At 62.8% G+C, this 11,152-nt stretch overlaps 1 protein-coding gene across 1 annotated transcript in view; it reads left to right on the forward strand.

The window, feature by feature from the left end:
* LOC105302247 (mediator of RNA polymerase II transcription subunit 16) overlaps window positions 1–5,988 on the forward strand; it is a 14,196-nt gene extending 8,208 nt beyond the window's left edge. The window contains exons 7-14 of the mRNA XM_011375210.2: window positions 401–612; window positions 1,106–1,312; window positions 2,003–2,213; window positions 2,621–2,754; window positions 2,840–3,032; window positions 3,357–3,573; window positions 4,591–4,674; window positions 5,072–5,988. Of these exons, the coding sequence (XP_011373512.1) occupies window positions 401–612; window positions 1,106–1,312; window positions 2,003–2,213; window positions 2,621–2,754; window positions 2,840–3,032; window positions 3,357–3,573; window positions 4,591–4,674; window positions 5,072–5,198 (1,385 nt within the window). The 3' untranslated portion in view covers window positions 5,199–5,988. The remainder of the gene's footprint in view (window positions 1–400; window positions 613–1,105; window positions 1,313–2,002; window positions 2,214–2,620; window positions 2,755–2,839; window positions 3,033–3,356; window positions 3,574–4,590; window positions 4,675–5,071) is intronic.
* Window positions 5,989–11,152: the final 5,164 nt, after the last annotated feature.

Below are 11,152 nucleotides of genomic sequence, written 5' to 3' on the forward strand. Positions count from 1 at the left end.
TCGGGCTTGAAGGGCTGAGGCTGGGTGACGGAGGGCCGTGTCTTCAGTTTGTGAGGAGCCATCAGAAACCGTGGGGTAGAGGTCGAGGACTGGGGCGCACTTCCCAGATGGACACCCACAGCCCGGGTTGTATGCCCAGCATGAGACCCTTTGTGGGTCCCTGTCTCGTCCCACTCTGTACCGTGGAAGCTGTGCATTTGCTCACATCGGCCAAGACCTAGTGCCAGCCACAAGGGACGGGGCTGTGCAGCCCCGATGCGCGGCAGCTGCTCCGCCGATTGTGGCCTCAGCCGAAGATCAGGGTGGCACCCGGGCAGCTGGCGCACGTGGGCGCTCGCCCTGCCTGGGGGCATGCCCCCCCCCCCACTGCCGCACCTGAGCCCGCGTGTGCCCCGCCCAGGGCTGGCGCTGGCCTTCCACGACGGCAGCGTCCACATCGTGCATCGGCTGTCGCTGCAGACCATGGCCGTATTCTACAGCTCCGCAGCCCCGCGCTCTGCGGACGAGCCGGCCATCAAACGACCTCGGACCACAAGCCCTGCCGTCCACTTCAAGGCCATGCAGCTCTCCTGGACCTCGCTGGCCCTCGTGGGCATCGACAGCCATGGGAAGGTAGGCACTGTCCGGGATGTGTCAAGGCCACCTGCCCGGTGGACGGGAGCAGCCTGCAGCCTGCAGCCCGCCCGCTGCCCTGTCACCCACCATCAGGCCCGCCTGCCACCCCTGGGTTTGGCTCTCGCCGACTTCCGGTCCTGTTTTCACGCCGCCTGCCTGGCGCTTCACCCAGCGCCGTTCCACAGGCCTGTCCTCCCGTGAGGAGCTTCATGTTCCTGGGGAACGAGGGGACCGCCCCCCGCTGGGGTGTGGAGCCTGCAGAGTGGGTCCAGTCCCCCAGACGTGTCCTACAGGCATCATGGAGCCTCTCGGCCGTTTCTGGGGAGCCCCACCCATGGCACTTGGCTCCTGGCCGCCAGCCGACGCTCCGCGTGCAGGGCTCTACCTGCCCAGCTGGCGGTGGGACAGCAGGCCGGGGCGGGGGGCGGGCGGTGTGGGGCCAGCGCCTCCAGCAGGCTGGCCCTTGATGTGCCTCACGGCCGCCCCGCAGCTGAGTGTGCTCCGCATCTCGCCGTCTATGGGCCACCCGCTGGACCTGAGCCTGGCCCTGCGGCACCTGCTCTTCCTGCTGGAGTACTGCATGGTGACCGGCTACGACTGGTGGGACATCCTGCTGCATGTGCAGCCCGCCATGGTGCAGAGCCTGGTGGACCGGCTGCATGAGGAGTACACGCGCCAGACCGCCGCCCTGCAGCAGGTGGGGCGCGCACCGCGGCCATGCCCAACCCCGTGGGCCCCGCTGCCTCTAGTCGCTCCGGGCGCCGGGGCGCATGCTTGGGGCCTCGCCACAGTGAGCCAGGGCATGACGGCCGCCCCGCGCCCCTGCACCCGTGAGCCAGAGCGCTGTGGGGCTCTGGGCCCGAGTTCACGGGTTGTACAACGTGGCGTTGGGAGCGGGTGGCTGACCTCCACGAGCAGCGCCCACGGGACAGTGAAACGCGGGGAAAGGTCCCTTTCGGTAAAGCAGACTGGCAGGAGGCAGGTGCGACTGTCAGGGAGGACACGGGGACACAGCAGGAGCCGAGCCGCGCCCCACAGGCCGAACCCCGTGGCGTTTTGGCGCCGTGCACATCTGCCGGTGCCGTGGGCCCAGGTCCCCGCGGCACTGACACGGGCCAGGTCACTCTGGGCGGCCATCCTGGGTGCCGCGGGGTGTCCAGCAGCATCCCCGGTCCCCGACTCGATGTCAGGGGCACCCCACTGTGCCCACAGATGTCCCAGACGTGGCCACGGTCCCAGGGAGCAGGGCCACTCTCGGGGTGACTGTCCTGCGAGGCGCGTTCTCTGCCGTGAGCCGAGGCACCAAGGGCTGGAGCAGGTGCCGCCACCCGCCCTGCCCGGCTGCTCCCGGGCCCCAGGCGCCCACACTCACGCCACACGCCCCCAGGTCCTCTCCACCCGGATCCTGGCCATGAAGGCCTCGCTGTGCAAGCTGTCACCCTGCACGGCGACCCGTGTGTGCGACTACCACGCCAAGCTCTTCCTCACCGCCGTCAGCTCCACCCTCAAGTCCCTGCTGCGCCCACACATCCTCAACACGCCCGACAAGAGTCCGGGCGACCGGCTGGCCGAGATCTGCGCCAAGGTCACCGACGTCGGTGCGGGACTGTGCGCGGTGTTCCCTGCGGGCCGGGCATGGGGCTGGCAGACATGACCTGGGGAGCTGAGAAAGGAGGACGAGGCGGGCTGTGTCCCTCTGTGAAGGCCTGGGGAGGGGACGGGGGCGGGGATGGGGATGGGGGCGGAGTCGTGCGGCCCCAGCACAGCTGGGCCCAGGGCAGGGGGCGGTCACGCTCAGCCGGCAGGGACACCCCGTGGCTCTGGGTCCAGCCTCTTCCTCTGAGGGCCCAGGCTGAGCTATCTGCCCCTGTGCTCATTTGGGGCTTAGGCTCGGCCCCTTCCTGGCCCCGCTCACCGTGGGCACCAGCGGGATGAGGGCTCAGTGTGAAGCGGGGTCTCCCGCGTGCACGGTGGGGCCCTTCACCTCACCCGCCCTCCCTTTCAGACATCGACAAGGTCATGATCAACCTCAAGACGGAGGAGTTCGTCCTGGACATGAACACGCTCCAGGCGCTGCAGCAGCTCCTACAGTGGGTGGGCGACTTCGTGCTCTACCTGCTGGCCAGCCTGCCCAACCAGGTGCGCCCGCCGCCCCACCCCAGCACCCACCGAGGTCCTAGGGCGCTGCCGCGAGTGCGTTCAAGCCCCGCACCTCTCCCCGCAGGGCGCCCCGCTGCGGCCCGGCCACAGCTTCCTGCGGGACGGCGCCTCTCTGGGCCTGCTGCGGGAGCTGATGGTCGTCATCCGCATCTGGGGCCTGCTGAAGCCCAGCTGCCTGCCCGTGTACACGGCCACCTCCGACACGCAGGACAGCATGTCCCTTCTCTTCCGCCTCCTGACCAAGCTGTGGATCTGCTGTGAGGCCCCAGCCCTCTGCCCACCCCCACCTCACCCCGGCCCTGGCTGGGCCCCCAGTCCCTCCCCAGCACCCAGCACCCCGCACCCCGCACAGGTTCAGGCCCCGGCAGCTTGCCTCCCGTCACCAGGCTGCTGTTTCTGGAGGGCTGGGGTCTGTTGTTCTTGCACTGTTCAGTGAATGAGTGGGTTCCTGTTTTAGAGGGGAAATTGAGGCCGGAGAGGGGAGGAGCTCCCAGGGCCACCCAGGAAGTCATGGCAGAGCCTGGCCCGAGCCTGGCCCCCGAGCTCCCAGCTGAGCCTGACGTCCCTCCCTCCGCCTGCAGGCCGTGACGAGGGCCCTGCGAGCGAGCCGGACGAGGCGCTCGTGGACGAGTGCTGTCTGCTGCCCAGCCAGCTGCTCATCCCCAGCCTGGACTGGCTGCCGGTCAGCGACGGCCTGGTCAGCCGCCTGCAGCCCAAGCAGCCGCTGCGGCTCCGCTTCGGCAAGGCTCCCGCCCTGCCCGGCAGCGCCACCGCCTGGCCGCTGGACGGCCTGGCCAGGTGCACGCCCTCTGCAGCCCCGCGTCGCCCCCAGCTCAACCTGCCGCCTCCGCCCGCGTGCCTCCCCTGGGGGCCTGTGCGCGCTGTGCCTGCTGCTGTCCCCCAGGGACGTCCCCCGTCTCCCAGCACCTGCCACTCCGCTCCTCCACCTCGGGCTTCAGCGACTTGTGCACTCGCGTGTCTGTGACATTCTCTCCGCTCTGGCGTGCAGCCGTGTGCAGTGCCCCCGCGGCTGTCAGCTGCTGGGGTTCCAGCCCCCACAGAGGTCACGCTGATACCACGTAGCCTGAGCCGCCCACCATAAACCACCCCCGGCCTGGCCCAGGGCCCCAGAGATAAAGCAGTGAATCGGGCAGGACCTTTTCAGGGCTGAGGGCACCGCCTTTGGAAGGTGCTGGTCTGGACCCCACAGCACAGTGGGGTGGGTTTCGTCCCCATCTCATAGGCAGTGAGCACCTCAGAGAGCTGCAGTCACGAGCCACGGTCACGGTCACAGCCGGGCGGCCATCTGACCAGACCGGCAGGTTCCATCCTGCTCAATGCTCATTGTTTGAAGAGACACGTGACGTCCCCACAAAGCCTGCTCCTTTGGGCGGGCAGTCTGTCTTGCCTGCAGGCCCTCCTGGCACTTTGTCCCCTGGGTCTGGGTTTTAGAGAAGACTGCGTGAACGAGATCAGTCGCAGGGGACTTCCGGTCCTTGGTTTTGGAAACTTTCAAGCACGTTTCACACGAGTGTAACCACCCAGCCCACCCAGCCGCCAGGCCCCCTCCCGCAGGGTCTCGTGCTGCCAGGCTCTCGGGGCTGCGCGGGGGGCCCGGCACCTTCTGGAGGGGGCAGGTGTAGGTGCACAGCCATGAGCACTCTGGAGCTCTGCCACGGTGGGCGCGTCTCACACGCTTTGTCTTAGAGATGGCTCCGTGCCAGCACGTGTGTGCGTGTATCTGCTGTGCGTGGATGCTGGCATGTGTGTGGGCACGTGTGCGGGACCCTGACCTCTGCTTCCCCCATCCTCCAGGGCGCCAGGCCAGCCCAAAATCGACCACCTGCGGAGGCTGCACCTAGGCGCCCACCCCACGGAGGAGTGCAAGGCCTGCACCAGGTGAGCTGAGCTGCGGACGGCTCCCTCCACCCCGCAACAAGCACAGCCCCTGCTCTGCCGCCCCTGGCCTTGGGTGTGGGGCGTCCCCTCCGTGAGCCTCAGTGTCATCTTGGGGGGCTGCCAAGCAGGTCTCTGAGGGCTGAGCTGCCTCGGGAGGTCCGGGGCATCCTGGCTCGGTGTGCTGACGAACGGGGGACCATGCACCCTCGTAGCACGCTGGGTGACTCAAGGGCAGGAGCGCAGCGTGGCCCGGCCCCACGTGGAGTCCTAGGCAGTGTCCCAGCCAGGACTGGGACCCTGCCCCGTGTCACCGCTCAGGGAGGGAGGGCAGGAGCGAGGAGGTGCCGGGCGCAGCTTCCCGGTGAGGTGCCCCAGCTGCTCCCCGCTCTGCCTGCAGATGTGGCTGCCTCACCATGCTCAGGTCGCCCAACAAGACGACGGCCGTCAGGCAGTGGGAGCAGCGCTGGATCAAGAACTGCCTCTGTGGGGGGCTGTGGCGGCGGGTGCCCCTCAGCGGCCCCTGACCGGGCCAGGCCCTCGGACTGGCCCCCGGGGTCTGTGGGCAGGCGACGCTGTCCCATCGCCGGTGACAGCGTCCCGCACACTTGGGGCCTTCACTGGGTGTGTTACGATCGTAGTTTCTGAAGTGTGACTTTCGGGGCCTTGTCAGCCGTGGCCAGTGTCCCCGTGACAAGCCAGGCAGCCGAGGAGGACATGGCCTGCAGCCTCAGGTCCATGCCCCTTGGCCCAGTGACGTCAGTCCCTCTCCCTCGGAACTCAGTGGTGCATCTGTAGGACGGACCGGCCGTGCTGAACCTCTGCCCGAGCTGGGCGCTGGGCGCCACACTGGGCCTGCCCGCAGCTCACAGCCCAGGCACCCACCTCCCCAGGCCTCCAGGGGCCCCTCCAGATGGCCCTGGTCCTGGGTCAGAGAGTCCAGGACAGCCTGGGCGTCTGTCCTTTAAAACATCCCACATGAACCTATTGGGTGTCGAGGAGTTGCTGCTGGTAACAGCAGTCAGACCTGTACCCATTCCGTCAGCTGCAGACGGGGATGTCGTACCTGTGCATCTGGGTGGCTGTGACCCGGGTGGCCCAATAAACGTTCAGCTGGGTAGGGTCACCTGTATCTGGTGTGGCGGCCTCACCCAGCAGCCCCGCCCACTGCGGCTCCCTTGCCCCCATCACGCAGATCTGGTCTGTGTGACGTGTGTCGCTCCCACGTGAACGTTTATGGAGCACCCGCTGTCTGCCAGGCACAGCGGCCGGAGCCGGGTTGGGGCTCTGCCTGCCTACCTGGCTCCTTCAGATGAATTTCTGTCACTTGCCTCTGCTTCCTCTTCACCTGCCGTCCCCCCCATCCCCCCAGCCCAGAGCTGCTCAGCCTTGTTCCCCAGGGAACCCGCCTGTGCCACCAGCAGACACTTGCCCGGATGGGTCCCGCTGCCCCAGGTTCCGGGCGTGGCGCCCATTAGGTGGTAGCTGGTTCTCAGGCCCTGCGTTTTCCTTCAGGAAGCTCCAGGGAGCTGGGTGAGGTGGTCCCCTGCGGAGGGCAGCGCCTGGGCTGCTGCACGCCTGTTGCCCTTTCGGGGGGGTCACAGGAGTTGTGGGGGCCTGTTTAAATCCTGCTCTGCGTGCCGGTCCCCGCGCGGCCCAGCTACTGCCATCTGCAGGTACGTGGAGCTTCGGGCCAGCGCCTGGGGGACAAGGAGGCTGGCCCTCTGTTGGATCGGTGGGTTCCTGGATGTCCAGCCTCACCTGCCCCCAGAGAAGCAGTGACCCCGAGGGTGGTCCCCCCACCCATGAAGGTGCACTGGGTGTGAGGTCGCCGCCCTGGGGACAGAGCCAGGGGACAGAATGGCCTTAAGCCCTGTTCTAAGAGTCAGGGGCTGTGGTTCGGGGAGCAGGAACAAGGCCTTTCCTCTGCCGAGGTGTCTGCCGGGTCCTTCCCGCTCACCGCACCAGGCTCTTTGAGGTAGATGGAGATGAGAGGCTGGTCCTTTGACAGCCACGTTATGGGCCACCATGCATCGTTGGGCCACAATCTACCCAGAGTCACCCTGGCCAGGCCCACCGGAGCGAGGATGCCTCCACATGACCCCAAGTCACCTGGACACAGTGAGAAAGGATAAGCCACCTGAATCCCAGAAACAACATGAGAGTGCTGGGTGCTGGTTCCGTGTCACTAAGTTCAGGTGGCCTTTTGGGCGGCAGGCCACCAGAACATGTTGTAAATTGCTGAGCGAGCCCAGTGGGCAGAGTGAGCCAGGGGGCTGCCCAGGAGTGTGCTCGTGGGGGGCACATGGGGTGGCCTCCTGCTGTGGCACCCAGAGTGTTTAAGGGTGGGGGCTCTGTAGGTCAAGATGCTCCGAGTCACCCCTTACCTGTCCCCCACCTGGGTGTCTGTGCAGTTCCCACCTCTGGGGGAACAGCGGCAGTGCTGCAGGATGATGCCATTGAGTCCAGTGGGCTGCGCCTGTCCCGTGTCCCCAGCTGCAACCTCGCAGCCTCCTTAGAGGATGCACCCAGTGGCCACGGCGCTCCCCGGCTTCTGCCGCCTGCCACTCGCTCTCCACTTTGGCCTCCAGAACCTTCCATGGCTCCCGCTTACCACAGGATGGGGGTGACCTACCCAGGGAGTTGTGGAGTCTAACGTGAACCCCACATCTGACTCCCAGCCCGGGTCTGCTGGGGCACGGGCGTCCAGAGATAGAAGTGGGAAGCTGAGCCTTAGTGGGGTTCAGCCAGGGGCGGGGCCACTGCCAACTCTGGTCACTCTGCCCTCCCACCAGTGGGAGGAACACACCCGCTGTGGCTGGGAGGGGCTCTGGTTCCCATCACAGCAGGAGCCCCCAAGAGGGGGGCAGGGAGCACCGGCTCCTTGGGGTAAATGGCCTTTGAACCTGTCTCCTGCCAGCCTCTGCCTGGGCTGCGCCTACTGCCTGGACATCCTGTTCTGCTGGGCCACCCCACAGACCCTCTTCCGCCCCCAGATCACACCCCGCCCTTCGGGTCAGGCAGTGGGCCCAACTTCACAGCCATCAGCCCACACACAGGGGACGGTCCCGTTCCATCTGTCCCCACCAGCGTTGCCACAGAAAAGGTAGGATGCCCAGTAGATGTGACTTTTGGATCAGCAGTCGATACTTTTTTAGTTCGAGTCTGTCCCAAGTGTCACATGGGATATAGTATAAAACATTCGTTTCCTGAAAGTCCCACTCACTCGGACAGCCTGTGGTTATATTTACTAAGTCTGGCCTCCCTCCTCCCTCCCCCATCCCCAAACTGAAATCACACCCTGGCTTGTCATTTCATTCTGGAAATACCTACCGGGTGACTGAGCCTTTGATGCTGACTAACTGGTGATTCTGCCTCCCTTCCCCTTACTCAAATGTGCATGATTTCTTACATTGCACATGGAATTCGTGAGCACACCGAGGAGAGCGTCACGGCCACCTCACAAAGCCCGAATGAGCAACATTCTGTGCAACAAAGTGTGAGCCACGAGGGGGCCGGCTCACAGGGGACCTCCGTAGATGCTCACGTGTGAATGAGTGACCGGCCACAAGGCTCCCCCGACAGGAGCAAAGCCCCACCACAGGCCCAGGTCCCACAGCTTCAGATGCTCGGGCTCTTTTCCCAAAAGGGAGGTCACAAATGCCCTTTGTGGACCAGGCTTAACGCCTGGAACGAGGCCTCAAGGGTTCCTCACCCAGGCAGGAGAAAGGGCACAGGGCCTTGGCATTTGGGTTCTTAGCCTCTGTCACCTCCTTGTCATTGCCCAGAAGGAGGGCAGCCAGTCGGGACAGAGCTGGATGGCGGTTCTGAGACACCCATCAGCCTCTTTCTATGACCCAGCCCAGGGGACGCCTATGGACGCAGCTGCCATGGCTCTGGGTGCGAATGTGAACTTTGTCTAGGAACTTCCGGGTGACCTCGGGACAGTCGCCTGGCCTCTGGAGCCCATCACTTCGCTTGCGGTGTGATCATAAGTACCCATTTAGAGCCTCTGTATACGTAAACCTCAGCCCAGAGCAGGGTCTTGCACACAGTAGGCCCTCACGTTCTGCTTGGAAAGCAAAGGGAGAGCTGGACATTAGCCGGATCAAGGAGACACCCCCACGCAGATCCCTCCCTGCGACCCGGGTCTCCTCTCGCCTCCTAGGGATGAGGGCGCCACCGTGTGGCCGAGATGCGGAGCGGCTCCTGGAGGCTCCGGCGCGGCGGAAGGGCGTCGGGTTTGCAGGGGCCGGGCCCCCAGGTTTTCCGCCTGCCAGCCTCCCCGTCACCTCCTGGCACCGCGTTAACCGCGCAGGCGCCCTTCGTGGCCTGCGCCTCCCGGGTCTGGCCGCCGCCCCCGTGCCCCGCATGCAGCGTGTGCTCAGGCAAGGCCCACCGCGTCCGAGCGGGGCGTGCAGGCGCCGCGGGACCCTCCCTCCCGCGAGCAAACGAACGCATGCGACGCAGACCTGCTGCTCCTGCGACACGAGCGAGGGCCGAACCAACCGCTTCTGGACAAAAGATGAGACAGAGACGAACAGAGGAGGCTGGGGCCGCGGGGCGGGGGGCCAGGGAGGGGCAGTGCGCGTAGCCGACGCCCCTCCACCTCCACAGGGCGGGGGCTCTGGCCAGGGCCGTCGCCCACCCGCAGGGTCACTGCAGCACGTTCTGGACACACCGTGGAGCCCACGTCGGCCCCAAATGAAGGAAGCAGGCAGGGCCACAGGACGTAACCGTGCACACCTGGCCGCACCCCCCAGCACTGTCCTCGGTGGGCATCACCGCGCACACCCGGCCGCACCCCCCAGCGCTGTCCTCGCGGGCCAGCGCCCCTGACGCCCCAGGCACCCGCTCGGCTCCTCCCAGCCTGCGGCCTACAGAGGCCGCTGATAGACCGGGCCACTTTCCCAGGGATGGAAGAGACGGCTACTTTGTCTAACTCACGAGAGTAGAAAGTCAGGCAAATGGAAGGACAGAGACTCTCTCTCAAATGAAGGAACAAGAAAATCCTCCAGAATGAAACCCCAGGGAACCGAGAATGAGTAATCTGCGTGCCATGGGCTAGAGGGACTTCGGGAGAACTCCAACAGAGTTAGAAAGTATAAGAGAACTGGGCAGAGCTGAAGATACAGTTACCGAAATGAGCTGAAGATAGTTACTGAAATGAAAAGACACGAGATTAGCTGACACAAGAACAGACCAGGACCTGGAACACAGACTGGTGCCAACCAACCAATCAGGATGGCAAGAAAAAAAAAAAAATGAAGAGATCTCTGGAACAACATTAAGCACTGAAACATTTGCATTATCGGGGGCCCAGAAGAAGAGAGAGGAATGGACACTTACTTGACTTAAAGAAATAGTGGCTGAAAATTTTCCTGACTTTGTAAAGGAAACGGACACCCAGGTCCGGGAAGCACAGAGAGTCCACACAAGATGAACCCTGAGATCCGCACCGAGACGCCCCAATGAAAATGGCAAAGGTGAGAGGTGAAGGCAGTCTTAAAAGAAGCCAGGGAAAGCAACAGTTACACAGGATGGAAATCCCTAAGGAACTCAGCTGACTTCTCACAGAAATAAACTCAACATGGGTTAAAGGCTTAAATGCAAGACCTGAAACCATAAAATTCCTAGAAGAAAACATAGGTAGTAAACTCTTTGACATCGCTCTTAGCAATATCTTTTTGGGCAACAACAGAATAAATAAATAGATTATATCAAACTAACAAGTTTCTGCACAGCCAAGGAAGCTATCAACGAAATGAAAAGATAATCTACTGAATGGGAGAAGATATTTGCGAATGATTTCTCCAAATAAGGGGTGAATATCCAAAATGTGTAAAGAACTCATAGAACTCAACATCAAAAAAAAATCTAATTAAAAATTTGGCCGAGAACTCGAATAGACATTTCTCCAAAGAAGACATAGAGATGGCCAACAGACATATGAAAAGATGCTCGATGTCACTAATCATCAGAGAAATGCCAATTAAGGCCACGGTGAGAGCTCACCTCACACCTGTCAGAATGGCCATCGTCGATAAATCAACACACGACAAGGGCTGGTGAGGACGTAGAGAAAAGGGGGCCTCGTGGACTGGTGCTGGGACCGCAGGTGGGTGCAGCCACTACGGAACGCAGCGTGGACGTGCCTCACACAATTTACGATAGAACCAGCGAACGACCTAGCAATTCCACTTCTGGGTATTTAGCCAAAGAAAACAAAACCATTTATTTGAAAAAAAAATATGTGCATCCCAAATATTCATTGCAGCACAACTAGTAATAACCAACACGTGGAAGCCACCTAAGTGCCCATCGACAGACGATTGGATAAAGAAGAGGTGGCACACATAGGATGGATGAGTGAAGTAAGTCAGACAGAGAAAGATAAATATCATATTGTTCACTTCTATGTGGATTCTAAAAAACAAAGTAAATGAACAAACGAAATAGAAACAAAGCATAAAATAAAGGC

Source organism: Pteropus vampyrus, unplaced genomic scaffold (assembly GCF_000151845.1).
Source record: "Pteropus vampyrus isolate Shadow unplaced genomic scaffold, Pvam_2.0 Scaffold267, whole genome shotgun sequence".
NCBI classification, from domain to species: domain Eukaryota; kingdom Metazoa; phylum Chordata; class Mammalia; order Chiroptera; family Pteropodidae; genus Pteropus; species Pteropus vampyrus.